The sequence below is a fragment of the Diadema setosum genome, chromosome 11 (genome assembly GCF_964275005.1).
Source record: "Diadema setosum chromosome 11, eeDiaSeto1, whole genome shotgun sequence".
NCBI classification, from domain to species: Eukaryota; Metazoa; Echinodermata; class Echinoidea; order Diadematoida; family Diadematidae; genus Diadema; species Diadema setosum.
The window spans coordinates 21,431,744-21,448,558 of NC_092695.1; the positions used below are offsets into that span (position 1 = coordinate 21,431,744).

The 16,815-nt window shown below is 38.7% G+C and overlaps 1 protein-coding gene across 1 annotated transcript in view; it reads right to left on the bottom strand.

Annotated features, from left to right (window-relative positions):
- Positions 1-14,486, bottom strand: part of LOC140235077 (rho GTPase-activating protein 7-like) — a 162,716-nt gene extending 148,230 nt beyond the window's left edge. Inside the window, exon 1 of the mRNA XM_072315113.1 lies at positions 14,183-14,486. Within this exon, the coding sequence (XP_072171214.1) occupies positions 14,183-14,291 (109 nt within the window). The 5' untranslated portion in view covers positions 14,292-14,486. The remainder of the gene's footprint in view (positions 1-14,182) is intronic.
- Positions 14,487-16,815: the final 2,329 nt, after the last annotated feature.

Genomic DNA, 16,815 nt, shown 5'->3' on the forward strand with positions numbered 1-16,815 from the left:
AATCTTAAAAGTATATGCATATTGGTAGGTATCCTGGTTTTCATTCCATTCTCCTTGTAAGATACGTCTCTCCTTTAATTTGAGCGCCTTGACAGAAAACCTAAACAGCATTTGGAGTTTGACCCAATATGTTTCCAACCTTTGGGTCTGGTCTGTTTACAGGCCCCAGCTCTAATGATCCCTAGGAGTTTAGAATGGCCACCAAGAGAAGTACCTAAATACATCATCGCCTGAACTTCAGCAAAATTCTGGAGTGGACAGTGCATTTAATAGCATAAATACATTTGTCACACCCCTTTATAGCTGCCCAAGTTTGGACCTTGGCACCGTTATAAAAAAACTGTGTCAGTTTAAAGTTTACCTTAGTACCCGTGATTGTGCACTTGCTTCTTTAACCACTGTGGTCAATATCTAGCACCAAAAAAAAAAGAACACCTGATGGGTGACTAGATGAGGATTTTATGGCATGAATAATGTGGGAAAAACATTCTTTGGAGGTGTAATATACCAGACCTGTAAACAAATCTGAAACAAAAACTTTTTGGGGTTTTTCCCACTCTGGCAAGAAAGAAAAATATCATCTTCAGCAAAACTACATTGTAGCTACCCATTGCTGGTCAAATCATATGTTGTTGGTTTTTTTTTTTTTTCTGTCTGCTCATTTTCATTGCCCTTTCTTGTTATCTATGACTCACATGAAGTGAGCACATGCGTTTACAGAGAAGTGTGACATAGGTACATTCCAATATGTACAGAGGTTACTGAAATCAAAATATTTGAGCAACAAACAAGTGGAATCCCCAAGGAAGAAGATCCTTCGCCAAACAGACAGCCGGTATCATCCGTACCGAGAGAGAGATAGCTGCTGATTATAGCCCTGACAGGATCAACAGGACCCAGGCCTGGGTTGCCAGGAGGGAAAGAACGGGTACAATGTAGCCTACCTTAACCCCCTCACAGCCAAAGGCAAAGGCATCATGTACAATAGCCATGACTTTTTGAGACAATGGTCCACAAAGGGTTAAATTTACAGGTGCCTGCCCTTCCTCCCCTCCACCCATTGTCAAATCAATATATGCATTGAACCCATTTCTTTTTTGATCATTTCACAATCTCCTTTTCCATGCATCCCATACCGTGGTGGTCTTTTTCTCATTTTTTTTTTTAATCAAGACAAAAGACTACTCTTCCCACATCCTGACACTACAAGAAATAATGCTTCAGTTGCGAAAGTCTTTGTATTGCTGAATATAATATCACATATTCTATAGTCCATTTTTTACAGTAATTTATAAGAGGAATGTTATCATAGGAGTACCACACTTATACCATGGGCTTTTTATAGTATCATTACACTGGTCAAGAGAAATACGATGTCATCAGACTTCGTCCAGCTTCAATAGTGGGCATCGACTACTTGATCTTCACGCTTTGTCAGAATGCACAGGGAATCACAGAATAAATTTGTACTCACGAGGTCATTTCAAAACCAGAAAGTGATCATTGCTCAAGCATACACATCCATATATTTTTCAACAAGTGTATGTGCCTGTTTCTATGTGTGTGTGTGTGTGTGTGTGTGTGTGTGTGATAGAGAGAAAGAAAAGGGAGAATCTTGGTCCGATACCATTTCCTACTGGAACTGAAGATGAAAGTGGGTGCAAACATAAGTTTGACTAAATTCCTATTCCTGATGGATGTCACAACCCCTTCTTATGTCCTTCCTCTCTCTTTCTTTCTCTCTCCATCTCTTGGCCACACAAACCTCTCCTTCACCTTCCTCTTCCTCTTCCTAAAGGTGGGCAATGAAAACCAAAACATCTTAACCAACAACAAGGGCCCCTCATTTTCATTCCACGGGGGATTAACTGCCAAGTGCTTAGCGAGGCTTGGCTGGGTCTCGTGAAAGCCGTGAACAGGGGATCAGCTCCGCTTGAAATCCTGCCCCTCACTCCGCCCATTCAGCGTACTGTGGTATCGATCGCCTACTGTTTGCCAACAGAGTCAGCGAGCTTTAAAGGTAAAATATCACGCTATTGATTTGATAAGCAGCGGGGATCAATGCTTTTAACTGCTGCTGCGTTTTTCCACTCATTAGGATTTCCTCCCTGAATGGAATGCTCTTATCTCCTGGGGATGAAAGTGACCTGAGATTAGTTATAATGCATCCATTAAATACAAGTTAATCAACTGACCTAGAACCACGAATCTCTGGTTTCCATGTGGACCACACTATTCATTCAGTATGCAAATTATCAAAACACGACAAAACATTGCTATATGGAATATTCTACCATCCTCCAATGGAAATGCAATACTCGAACAAAAATAAGAATTCTGAAATGGTCAAACAGAAATTATTACTGTATCTCATATAACTGAATAAAAAACATCAAGAATGTAACTGTTGTAGACTTAATTGCAACACAGAAAAGCCACCATAAATGTAACAAGCAGTTTAAGAAAGGCACTCATTTCAATAGAAAACTCCACAAATAACCTATCATCCACAATATGACTTCCCATGGAAACGATTGCTAACAATGGATGCATTGTAAGGATGCTTCAACCCTAAAACAAAATTCTAAAACTAGTATCATAAAAAAAGATGAAATCACAGTGGCAATAAAACATGTAGCAGGCATTATCTCTGAACTGCATTATCTCACATTGCAGCATAATAAATGTGTGTGCAATCTGTATGTGTTTATCTGCAGTCTGCTTGAATGTACCGTTATTGTTGTTGTAAATGGTATAATACTTGTTTATATTTCATGTATCACTGGTGAGGCCTGGTGACCTCCTGCTCGGCACAGGGGTCAGACGACCATACCATGATGTTTATTTGGAGTGACATGCAAATGGGGGAAGAGATACAAGATGTCATGGGCAGGAGGTTGATTGAAATGCTAGTTGCACTGGATGTAATCTATCACACTCACTGCATGGGCACCAGTGGTAGTGGATACTTTCTAGCCTTGTTCCCAGACCAAAAGCCATTTTATAAATTATACTTTAAAAAAAAAAAAAGAATCATGCTTCAAAAGAGTCAGCATACACTACTGCAAGATATGTTCATTTGGACTGACTCTGATTTGTAACATTTTACTCACATGAAACCATTTATCAAGATTTAATTTGCTCAACCTTCTTTTTCTGTTTGCAATCAGCACCCTGGTAGCAAAGCCTGATCCTGCAATCTTATCTATTAAATATCATCATTTAGCCATTTACCAAACAAATAGTTCTTCCAACTAGAACATCAAACCATTCAAATCAGCCATTCAACATCACAAGTTTGGCACATGTTTAAACTGCAGGTTTAGAATCTGAAGACAGACTTATGTTATACATTACCATAAAAAGCCATATCAATACGACAGATGTCACATTACTCCCTGGTCAAATTTCAAGTTGGATAAAAATTGAGTGAGGCCACAAATGCAACTCCACGTGACCTTTTTCCGCTACCAGGTTGCCAAACCCATAAAATGGGTCTGAAGAGATCATCAGATGATGCCCTGAAATGAGATTTAAACACCGCTAAAATCTGGATTAAATCCAGAATCGGATTAATCACAGGCAATCTAAGTATACACTCACTTCACAAAGAAGAAAGAAAGAAAAGATGGAAGTTGCAGATTCTCAAAATCTTGTTGCTTTCACAAGTTTCCTCTGAATTTTGTTAACATAATTTATACAATGCATTCATTTAAATGAGCTACTGTAATATCTGGGATCACACTGTAAACACTGCAGGTAATAGCAGCGATCCATCACAATATCACAATGAATATCATCTTCTTTTTACCACAGTTTGTCAAATTCTACCATAAATATCCTCTAATCTGTTGAATTTTTTTTTCAATTCCCCTGATCCAAAGCAAGTTGTTTCTCTAGGAATAAATGCTATATTAAGGAAATATCCCTAGCTGCTCCCAAGTGAATTTGTGCCTCTGTACCATCTACTACACACTAAGGATAACATGCATGTGATACCGCACTGAAACAAAGATTGCTACATTTCAGATGACTCACAGGCATTCTATGGACAATACAAAAATTCTTGAAATGTTTGGTATTGTGCACACCTCCATGGATACACTGATTCTGTTCCATTTGCTTCACCTAAAAATAACATTTTTGCCAGGTTCATTCTCCTGTAATAAAAATACCACGATAGGGAACTGCTGGGTGGAAAGAAAAAAACAAATAGAAGATAGCTTCGCACTGTCACATATCAAGTTTGCCAGTTCCAGACATCCTTAAACAAACAGCTTGCCTCACTGCACAGGGAAGCATTTGAGGAGGAAAAAATACCGAAAGAAGGGAAAGGAAGACACTGAATGGACAGGAGTGGGTGCAGTGCGGAAATCCGCCTAAATTCAATGATGCTGTTCAGTAAATCGTTTTATGCTCAATTTGACTGATTTCTTCTCTTTCACGAGCCAGGCACTTTCTGGCGACTTTTTCGTTCCACTTCAGTTGTTCCACAGACACACTCGAGTTTTCTGAATTTTTCTGCACATTTCAGTTTTCAGAGGCTTTTTATACACACCACAATAAAGGAACTTGGAAGACTTGTGTAGAATCTTTCAGACATGGCACCTGACAACAGAGACCTACATGTAAGCAGCTTTTGGATGTTTGGGCACATGGTACATGCACAGACCATCATCAGTCTATTCTTGTCAGTTTCTCTTGCTCAAAAGTGAACAATTTAGCTTGTGAAGAATATTTCACGGCTACATGGTACCCCTTCCTTAAATGCATGGGTCTGAGAAAGCAGCTTTGTAACCAATTAACCAGAGTGCCTGATTAAGAGGTAAAACATTCTGTAACATTCATGGGATGTATTCTGTGTTAATCCTGCGAGATTAACCCACTGCGGATGGTTTGTATTTGCTTCCAACACGCATTTCCCAGATGCTTGCCCGATGAAGTTTCTGCTTCTTCATCTTCTTCTATTACTGTGATGTACTTGTATTTTCAGTCTGTTTGCTTTGATGTACCTATTGTAAAGCGCCTTGAGCATTTAATCAAAGTGGAGAACGGCGCTATAGAAATTGTATGTATGTATGTATGTATGCTCGAGACTCATCCTCAACAGGTTAAGATGAGTACCCCACTAACTGATACCAAATTACGCAGAAGCTATACTACAACTTAGTATCTCCAAGACATCGTCATCAAAATTATCATTTGAGGCAATTCAGCATATATACATCCTCATCGTGTACATTTCATCTGACATCAAATCATATAAGGTACATTCTCATTGTAAAAATTTCACAATTTGGGTCGCGATCAGGGTCATGTCATTTGGATTCATCGTTATCACTGTCAAAAAAATTGAAACTTGAGTTGCGACTATTTGCAAATAGCTGACCGTATGCGCACATAAATGAATAATGGTACGTTTTCTATGTCACAATGCTAATTCAACCTCGGTGTGCCACACACTTTGTGCATTGTGGGATTACAATATTGAAATTTTGAAATTGTGAAATTTTTAAAATTCGATATCACATCAATTTGCAAAAATCGCACAAAGTATTGCGATTTGGATCACGACTCAAACCTCATGAAATAACACATTATTTCTGTAACACTGTACAAAATTAACAAAATGGGTTGCAATCCTGATCGCAACCCAATATAGCGCATTATTTTGAATGTTATGAGAACGGTACTTCTAAATCATACCAAGATCAAACACATTTTTCACTTCATTCTCTTGGCACTATCTTGAATTTTGGCTAGCAGGAGAACATATTAGGGGGTAGAAATTTTAAAAGGCTTTTCGTGTGAACTCTTGTCCAGCAGTTGACAAAAAAAAATCTAATGCTTCCTTGCTTGTATCAAATTCAATCATTATTTTTCAGAATAGAGTCATTCTTTGAGCTTGCTTTTGGGGAGTTCCTTTTCCCACCCACAATTCTTCTTTCCATGACAGATTTGCTGAAACTATGACATCTGGAAGAGAGAAAGAAGGGGAAAAAAGAGTTTCACTTACCTCATCCTAGAGGAATTCTGGGGTCAGATAAAAGTGCACACTTTTTTTTTCTCTCTCTCTCACTTTTCGGATGGACAAATATCTGTAATTTGAAGCTGGCTGGCAATTCACTGAAATGGTTTGATTGATATGATTATAAACAAAAATAGCACTTAGTTGAGTTCTCTCAATTTAGAGTGGGATCGTGCCCCAATATTGTTTTCCAAACTTGATTTTTTTTTTTTCTTTTCGCTCTTTCTTGTCCTCTAGAAAAATGTCTGCTTTGAGTCATGCGTTGGAAAGTTTGTCTGGCAAAATCCTCTGCATACACAAGCCTCAGATCATCAGGCCACTTGATGTGATATTTCTGCACAATCAATATGATACACAACATTCTATTCCTCATCAGAAGTAGGTTATCGTCTTATATCTTTCGTAGAGACTGGCAATAATACGAATGGGAAAAAAAATAATGGCAGTCCTGTAGACCAATGGAATCTTTCCCTATACTCTGATCATGAAAAACAAACAAACAAAGAAACAAGCTCATTACTCCTTTATTTTTTTTTTTATGTGCAACAGTACAACCTGGTGCCACAATATTCTGAGACCACACAATGCATTCAGAGCACTTTTGGAAAACATTTTGTTTTTAAGCCATGTAGGCCTAACTTTTCAGATAAGGTTTGTGCCAGAAATGCTACACATCAAAGTTGAAAAGAAAATTGGAAGCTTTGCAGTGATGTACTACATTTTATGACAAAGCAATGGCTAAGACGGTTCAAGGTACTGTAGCATATTGCAATTTATTTTGCATGTTTGTGCCCGGTCATGCATTTGAGCAAATTGTGTGAAGTTGGCAAGCAGTCAACTGAGTTGGACATGCGAACATGGAACACAAAGAGTTATAAAAGGAGTATCCAAATTTAAAAAAAAAAAAAAAAATGGAGTGCCTCATCTATCTGGCCACAAAAGGCTGCCTCAATTGTGCAATTTTTTGGCCCATTAAATTGGGAGTGTATTTAAACCGACAAAGTGGGATATAAATGTGGCATTATGTTTTTCACATATCATTTGACTATGGTAGCCAAATTTCAGCTGTATCAAGTTGTCAGGTTCCATACAAGGCCTTGTTGAAAGTGACGAGTCCATATATCTCTCCGTAAAAGGGGAATTTCCCTACAGGAAGTTGCATTATTGAAGTCTAGGAAACACTACTAACACCCCTCTATAATATTGTGCTTGTGGAGAATCATGGGGAATTTTCTCAGCAAGAAAAGTAATTTCAGGCAAATCTAAGAAACACCAGCAACATTCACCATGTGGACAACCATGCAAGAGATATCAAATGAGTCATGTTAATTACCAAGATCACTATTTTTACATCTCCTTCAATGATACTGAAGTGGGCTGTTACTCAAACTGATACCATGCTCTTATCATTTAGGCTGATCTTGGTCAGATTTTAACTGATCACCAACATATTAATTTGTTACTTCTGAGCCTACAGTAGTCTCAGCTTCTGTTGTTTTAATCTGTTAATCCCTCCCCTGTTGATTCATGCACTGCCCACTGATAAAAGAAGGGGGTACTCTTAGCAAGTGGATTATGCAATAATCTACAGGTAAGGGCCCTTGACAACAATCACACATGGGAGTCAAGTGCTGGTGGGTAAGAGATTTCTAGCCAAGTTTTATCTTTTTCTTGCCTACACCAATGACGCATAGGTAATGATACTGCAATTCATGAACAAGTTTGATATGACATACCTTCTGATAGATTGATATTACTGAGTCTTGAATTACAGTACAATTAATATAAACTTTGCATTGAAATTTTAGAAAATAATATCAATTTTCTCCAACAGGGGCCTACAAGAGTTTGATCACAATTAGAATAGATTGGACTTGTGCCATTTTTAACATTTTAATGTCAAGTATATCACCAAATAGTGCAAAAGCAAACCTTTCCAGTGATATCTCACTGCATTCTAACAAGCAATATTCTTGAAGTTATGATAAAAATTATCCCATATTTTCCTACCATTTTCATTGTTTTTTAACAGGTTTAATTACAGTACAAATATCTCAAATCGACAAGAATGGAGTTAACTCCTTCTGCGATCAAACTTAGCAACTTTAAAATATGCCTGAATCCCAGAAATGGAAAAATGACACACTCAGCTTTTCTTCATTTTGGGGATTGAAGTGACATCTTCCTTGAATGCCCAGTTATTTTATCCAGAGTCAGCCAGCTTTGACGATAACATGTGCTACGTGCTACTGCTCCACGCGTACTGGCAGGCAAACAAGATTTGGTAAGGTTCTTAGCCCTGAACTGCCCTTGGGTTACTGACAAATTCCTGCAGATTATAATGTACTTCTACCACTAACCTGGTTGTGATGGTGAATAGAATGTATGCATGTATAGATATGGGTATGATAATTTTGTGTGAGTGGAGGGGGTGTGGTATATATGTGTGTATGTATCTGTCTGTCTGTCGATCTGTTTGTCTGTCTGTCTGTATCTGTGGTAGGGTGGAAAGGAGGTATACTGGAGAAAAATGGAATGTGTAAGTAAAAAATATTTTAGTCAATACCTGCACCTTGTCAAGAGCATTTGGTTGTTCACTTGCTGCTTTGTGGCAGGTGTTTCGTTTTTTATTTTGTTTTGTTCTGTGCTTGTTTTTCTGTTTAATTACGTGTATGTTTGTGTCCAGGCTAATACCAATATACAAGTGCCTAACTGATGGTACAGATGAACTTAGCAGTCCAGTAAAAGTGTCATTGGTTATACATCATACAGCCCATCAAGCATGTAGTCATGGATCTGACCTTCAGTCCTTATGTTTGTGTCCGCTTCTTCCTTCCCCTTGTTACATCTTGAAGTTAAGAAGCTTTTACACTAAGCCCTGGCAATGTTTTGCTTCCGATATCTTATCACATGTGGGCTTAAAGCCTGATTCAACCAATCATCAAACAGTTGAAGCATGGACGAGGTAAGCTGCATACAGTAAGCTGTGAGAAAACGTGCTGGGCTGAGTTTGTTCCCTCACAAAATTTTTAAACGGCACGACGGCAAATGACAAAAATTGTGCAGTTTCCTGAATACATGTGCATTCAAGCCATTATTTGACAGACCAGTGTATAATTTCAAACAAATGAATAGAAATAGTTTGAGCACCTTGAGGAAAGTAGTCAGAAAACCACTGGTTACAGATACAGAAAAGAAGCATGAAGAGATTGAAACCTGGTTAGATCTTTATAAAACAGCTTATCTCTGACGTCCTCACCATTGAGTATTCAGATAAATGGGTGATAACTCTACATGTAGGCCCTGTCTCTTTGGAAACTGAGTAAGGTGAAAGAATCTTTTAATCTCTTTTTTTTTTTCTCTTTCTTTCAATACTGTGCATATCCTCATTGGAATATTCATCCACAAATTATGAAAGACTGATTAATGTGTATACAGACAGACTTGGATCTCAAAGGATTTCCAACTGCACCGCAACATTATTGGGCCCCTATTTGTAAAACGAAATGCTTCGAGACTCTGCACAAACTCTCAAATGCTTTATCTTACACCTCCTTTAAATTCAGTCGAGATCTTTAGTTCATGTCTCTACCACACTAAATTCCTGAATGAGAAAGTCTTGCGATACTTGTGAACCACTTACAAGGAGGTAATTGACAACTACAGCCGTGTAAGTCATTTATCTCCTATCCTGAATACCTATTGTAAATGCGGCCCAGGCGCACCCATGTGGGTAACAAGATCACTACGTAGGTCATGTGACTTTACCTCCCCTACACATAATTTATGATTTATGGGGAGGGTAACCGCAAGGATATTGCTTTGCACTCTGAGGAGGTAGAGAATTGGCAACTGTCATCTGGGTTCCTTGGTTCAAGAGCATCGGTAGAAACTTGATATATTACTGGAGCAGAGACATATAAATTAGTGACAAACTGTGCAGTAGCTCACATGTCACAAGATGGCAAATGGCTCCGGCATTGACCTACGAATATACATGTATTTTAAAATAACTGCCCTTAAACTCGGAGGACACACTCCTATTGCAACTGCAGGTAGACAGACCGGTGTTTCATCTCACTACTGAACGTGGTAGCACATTCCTCTTCACTTTTCTTGAGAATTACTTACATTCACAGTCACTGGCAAATCAACCAAAACTTGTCACACATCATGCATATATGTGTGACACAGTTCTTGTCTTTATGTTTATTTTTATAAGTTCATCATAATGTTAGATCTTTCTTCATTCACAACTGAAGAGGAAAAAGAAAATAACTCGCAAACTCCTCTCAAATTCCCAGAACAAATTAATTTCGCATGACAGCTTACTCTAAATCACATTGCAGTTTTAGAGACAAAAATTCTTGTCCTCAACTGATGCTGCAGTGATCTTTCACACAATGAAACACTGACCCTCGAAGAGACGCTCCTCAGACATGAATTGAGGAGGCCTAGGGGCTAAACACTTCAGACACACCAGTAGCATGGATCAACAGAACGAAGATTTACAATCTGCCCATTTCACCGATTAAAAGAAGGGGGAGTCTGAATTTACTCTCCAAACCCTACTGTCCTCGAATGCAAATACTCAGCTTGGAACGAAACTCTCTCCCTTGTCAAAAAACTTGTTCTGGCAATGCAGCTAGGGAGGGAGCGTAGACAATGAATCAGAAGAAACACACGCATGGTGCATAAACCGGTAAATTTATTCATGGCCTTGCCAGTGCCTCGAAAACAAGACGTATCCATGGAAAAATCCCAGCTTTCAGCCTTTGCAGTGCAAGGGAAGTTATTCCAAGAAGAACCCGACCACTTTAACTGCTGAAATCCTGCCCCGTGTATTCCACAGCCATTCCATTAAAGGCCAATTAATCAAAAGTTTGCTCAAAGTATGTCAATTAGGCACTAAATGGTTTTCAAGATTCCAATTATCCCATGCTGGAATTAATTTGAACATTCTTATTCTATACTTTTGACAACTGATTTAACATGCATCGACCTGTAAAATTTTAAATAATTCATTCACAATATACAATATACCTCTCAGTAAAAGTAAAAATCAAAAACTAACACAGAACAAAGAGAAAACATTTATTGCAACATCACAAGTACATGTATATGATCCTGTCAACAAAACTGGCTATAGGTACTTTCATAAACTCTTCTGAGATGAATTTGTGGGTTTTTGACATGTTTAGAACATTTACAAACTCCTGTAGAACAGTGAAAGATGTAGTTTAAAGGATTTTACAAGTAAAATGTGTGACGCATGAAGGCAGTGAAACAAAAGTAACAGTGGAATCAAAGTTCGACCAAAGCAGACAAAATGTAGGCCTACATTGTAATGAAAGTCACGATTGCAACCCCCCCCAAAAAAAAAAGAACAAAAAATGGGTTCCATAAAAGAGGTAACTCTAAGGAAATACAAGATGTGAGTTCCTTGTGATTTTTCCTCAAAACAATGTCAAGCAAAATATCAAATCATTAAATATATTTCACACAGCACAGAGGAAATTGATTGCTTTGCTGATAGTCCAGAAAATCATGTCATTGTGTTTTTGCAATTAATATGAATATCATTGCCCGATCCACTCAGAGTCTGGACTCTCACTAAATACCGGGTATTTTGTCTGATCAATTGTATGCTAGATGACCTATACTATGGGTACTGAAAACTCTCTTGAATCCTCCTGGACTCTGTCAGATCTTAAAGGTTTAGGGAATCCCATTTGCATGCCTTAAATGAAGAGTTGTATAAATACAGCTTGGTATGTTGAAGAGAGTATCATTTTAGAAACTCCCATAAAGTATTGAAAGTGGAAGGTAACATTTAGTACATTTTTATTGAAGGTCAGATTTTGAATTGAATTTTTTTCGGGGCTCACCGTAAATTCCAGTACATTACTAGGCTACCTTTGCAGACCCATGCACTGCATGTGTGTCCATCATGTATATTTTGTGAAGAAAAGTTCATCAAAACTTACAAACATTTCTATATACATTCTTGCCACACACTCTATATGCTATTACATCAGCTCTTATACTTTTAGATTTGTTTATAGATAAAAAATACAGAAAACTGCAACAAAAAGGCTTAAGTGTGGCTGACACACAGAACTACTGAGTAGTTGAGTTTTGTACATTATTCAAATTGTAGATAACTGTTGACTTCCAAATTTCTCAGCAGTGGCCAAAACAAGTCCCCTGAGGTTCATATTTAATGTTATGCTGCATTTTGGGAGGTCTGGAGAAGGTATTCCCTACCTTTAATGACAGTGTGACTGCTTTGTCACTCTGATTTTACCACTTTTCAGAAAACAATTTCTCAGTGAGGTATAAATTCTCCTCACATGACTTTAAAAAGAAAAGAAAAGAAAAGTTCATCACTGCTGTGTTAAAAGAGACCACCCTTCCATGCAAAGCTGGTTGATTCACCTGCACTTTCAGGCTTTGCTTTGATATGTGAGAGGCTCGCACCTCTTGCAGGCCGATATCATCAATATTGAGGGTATGTTACCCCATGACGGTGGCAATGTCAGCTGGGGTCGGACGGGGTGACTCAGGTCACGGCGGTGTCACATGACCCAAGGGGAGGGCTTACTGGGCCACAGATCCTTGTTAAATCCAGCAAATGTAAACTGCCTATCCCCTAAACAGGCAGGGGCAGGCCTAATGGACTGGCATGACAAGTTACTGGTAAAAAAATGAGGATTACATGTACACGAAGACAGCAGAAGGGGGGGGGGGGGTGACCCTGTAAATGACAAGAGCCATCCATACTTGCAATTACTGAATTAGCAAGTAAATGTTGTTTTTTAATTACTAAATGTAATTTGCCTTTTACTCTGGATTTAGCATTGTACACAAATCAATAACAACTGGTGTTGAGTGATTTTTCTGTTACTTAATTCACTATGTGGGTGAGTTCCTGTGCAAAAATCATTCAGTTTTCATACCAGTGGTACTTGTGGAAGTGAAGCGTTTTATTTTGTGCTTTTCAAAAGCCTTCAGCAAGGGATTCAAATTCATTACATTTACAACAAATACGCTTGAAATATTTACATGATAAAATTCATATTATGCATTTGAAGATTACATATAGGGTCTATTAAAGAGGTTCAAGATGCATTGTACAACTGACTTAACAGGTTTCCTTCCCTGTATGTAACCTTAATAATGAGAGGGAGGATCATTTGTATTTTATCTGCACCCGTGTTCGTCACATATTTCAATTATTTAGGATATGTAACAGAGTGCCAAAGTGTATTGTTCATGCCTGTAATACCACGGAAGACACAAAAGCTCAGTTCAGTGACGCATGATTGGTGCTGCGTAGGCTTTCTAGCCGAACAAAAGCTCAATTTATTTCCGACATAACATGAAAATGGGGCATAATTTTTATTCCCCTAAATTCCACAGACACAGATCATAGGATATCATAGCCCTTATGCTAATACCTTGGTAGGGGGTCTATGACTTCATTGAAGAATAAATTGATCCATTGGGTGATACCAATTCCCAAGGCAACTGTGTTAACCAAGCCTGTAGCCCCCCCCCCCCCCCCCCCCCACACACACACACACACTGAATAACTGTCGAAGGCATTCTTTACCATAACAGCTAAAGGCTGGGGGCCAAGATATAAGCAGTAGTGACTTTTAAAGGCAAAGGCAAAGGCAAAGCAGTATGAGACGAATGTGTTCGACTGTTGCTTTTGTGTAGGCTACCTGTTCAACTCACTGACAAATCTAGGTCTCTTAATAGGGTTAGGTGCACATTCTTTCAAACACAGCAGTGTTTAATCTAATAATCATCCCATTTTGCAGAAACGATTCAAGATAAATCAAGTACATTGTTCTGTATTCCTAGCTTGCAGGCCCTTACACCTTTCCGCTAATTAACTGCTGGAATGCACGTAGTGGTTTTGTCATTCGATGTGTGGAGTCATGCCCTATAGCGTTAAACCACTTGGCCTTGTGGAGGACTTGCCATCCTATCGAAACTAGCCTTCAATAACATCCTTAATTAGATACCTCGTAACAGTTCTGTGATTCATCTCCATCAACTAGTGAATGCATGTATTGAAATGTTAGGAAGCTTTTTACAAAAGGAACGATCATTCAAGGGCTTTCGAGAAATTATTTCACTGACCTAGAAGCCGTCTGCTCCTGTTGCGATGAACGAAGCGGTCCCAGGTGTTGGACTTCAGCCGGCCCGTAGGGTCGCGGAGGCTGAGCGACCGCGATAAAATCTTCGACATTACTCCCAAGGATTTTGAACGAACTTCAGAAGCAATTTCATATGAGTCTGGATGCAAAAATCAATGGCAGCTTTCCCACTAGGCTGGCAAAAGAACGAAACTCCGATCAGTAATCACAAGTTAGCTCGTTCCACAGATTTTAGAAAGAAATATCCTCAAGTACCAATTCTCCTTTGGTGTCAAAGTACTGGTAGCGAACGACGCGTGTGTGGGTACAGGCGCATAATAAGCCTCAGTTCTATATCGCTGGTAGGCATACGGTTGGCTCATATCAGCTCGCGCTATGTGTTCACGGTAGTTCACGTCCACTGGTACCACCGCGAGTACTAGTATGACAAATTTGGGTGGGTGCGAAGCGGGCAGGTGCAGTGATTTCGTATTGCGTTTTCGGAGTTCCATGCACACACAGTATACAACGGTTGTACTCAGAAAACACAGTACACACGTGGTACACTCGAGCGGCGAATATCGACGTTTTGATCGAAGTTTGCAGACGAACAAGAGTATTGCTAGTAAATAAAAAGAAAAGAAAAGAAAAGAAAAGAAAAAAGCTCGCGCGCATTAGGCCAGTACTATTGGCCAATAGTTTACCCACCTGTCTTTTGATTGGTCGGTTAAGTTTTAGAGTCTATGAGTGGCTTCATAATTGTTGCATGAGATGGATCACAGAAGATAATATCGAAATAATGACACCTAATTGTTACTTCGATTTTAATGCTATTATTCCAGGGCCCTGTTTCATAAAGCTGTTCGTAAAGTTACGAACGACTTACGAGCGACTGGTGATCAGTTCTGTTGTGCTATACTTATCAGAATTTCCATAATTCAGCACAAGAACTGATCTCCAGTCGCTCGTAAGTTGTTCGTAACTTTACGAGCAGCTTTATGAAACACCCCCCAGCTCTTTAAGTGCGTTTCCATGTTTTTCTTTAATTACTAGTACATGTACCTGCAACATGCCTACTCTTGTCATAAAATGCTGTAACTGTAAAAAGGTAGTTATATATATATATATATATATATATATATATAATATATGACATGATTTTGGCATTTTGTTTTTAGAGTGATCTACGTTTCACAAGGTCCGCTTTTTAGTAGAACACTTTTCCATCGATTCATATACTTTGTTATCTCTAAAAAGTGCATTGTTTATATTCATTCAATCATATTGTATAAAAACTTTATGATCTGCATTGCTTAAAAATTGTTACTAATACATATTTTATTAATGTATACTTTGTATGCATATTTGTGTTACCTTTCTGTTTGTGGAAATGAAAGTTCAATTGAATTGATTTCATGAATCTTAGGTATGCATGGTCACCGTTGTCATGTTTTTCTTTGTTCTCTCTCTCTATATACACTGTAAGCTTCCACTTTCCTTTACATCCGTTCTCTTCGCTCCATTTTGAGATGTTCTGGACGGAACCGAACTTCCTAACTGTGGTTATGTTTTATTTTGTTGCTGTTTGGGGGTTTTAACAAGCTTATCTCAAGCTTCCTTGATGTAAAACCTCGTCCTGCAAGCCCTCCTTCCTTGGGCAGGCCGGAATCCGTCAGTGTCTTCCGCCTCAACAAGGAGATGATAATTACGTATTCTGTGGTTCGCCGGATGGCGTAGCATCATCATGGCGAAATGCGTCCACTCCCAAATTGTCATCAGTACACTGACCGACAGCGCAGGCGATTTTCGTGACAAATTAGGATCAATAATGCTCTGTTCTCTGGACATCGATGATAGCAAGCAGGCTATAATCCGCTGAACACCTGTGTTTATCCGCGTCATTGGTGTACCATGTGTCGATCGAACGCGATGTTAAATTGCACGTGATGGAACTTGCTGCCATTCAAAAAAGGCCATTGCCATCCAAAAAAAAAAGGCGATTGCCATCCGCATGATAATTATGATAATGTCGTAGATTACAGGTGATAAGGACTTCTATACATAAACTTTGAATGAGTGGATTGAAGCAATGTTTTGAACAGCTTGTGAAGAAGAAGAATCGCAACGAGTGATTATCATAGCCGTCTGTAGAACACTAGATAGCTGCTATATGCCAAGCAATACCCAGTTGTCTTTTTGTATGACAGATGTACAATGTATGTCTTTTTAAAGGTAGCATCTCACATAAGCACGTAATTGTGAACGGTCTCGATCATAAATGCTCCTTTACAATGACGGCTATAGAGTTGCAAACATCATTATTATTGCATCAGAATCTAACCAATTATATTAGTCTAAAAGAAAATAAAATCAAGACTGCCTAGAACGAATCCATATAGGTCGGTATGTTTGCATAATTATGATTCTAGATGTGGTTGTTTCGCCGCACTCTTCTTTCAACACACTGTCAATGTGGGTACAATGTATTTTGGGCCTCCAGGGAATCGACTCTTACGTTTTTTGCTTTTTTTTTTTTTTTTGCTATAGAACTTAACGGCGACGTGCGGATTATGTTTTCCCGGTGAGTACATAGGTATCATTAACAATCAAAGTTCACGTTCTACCCTGGAGCATGAT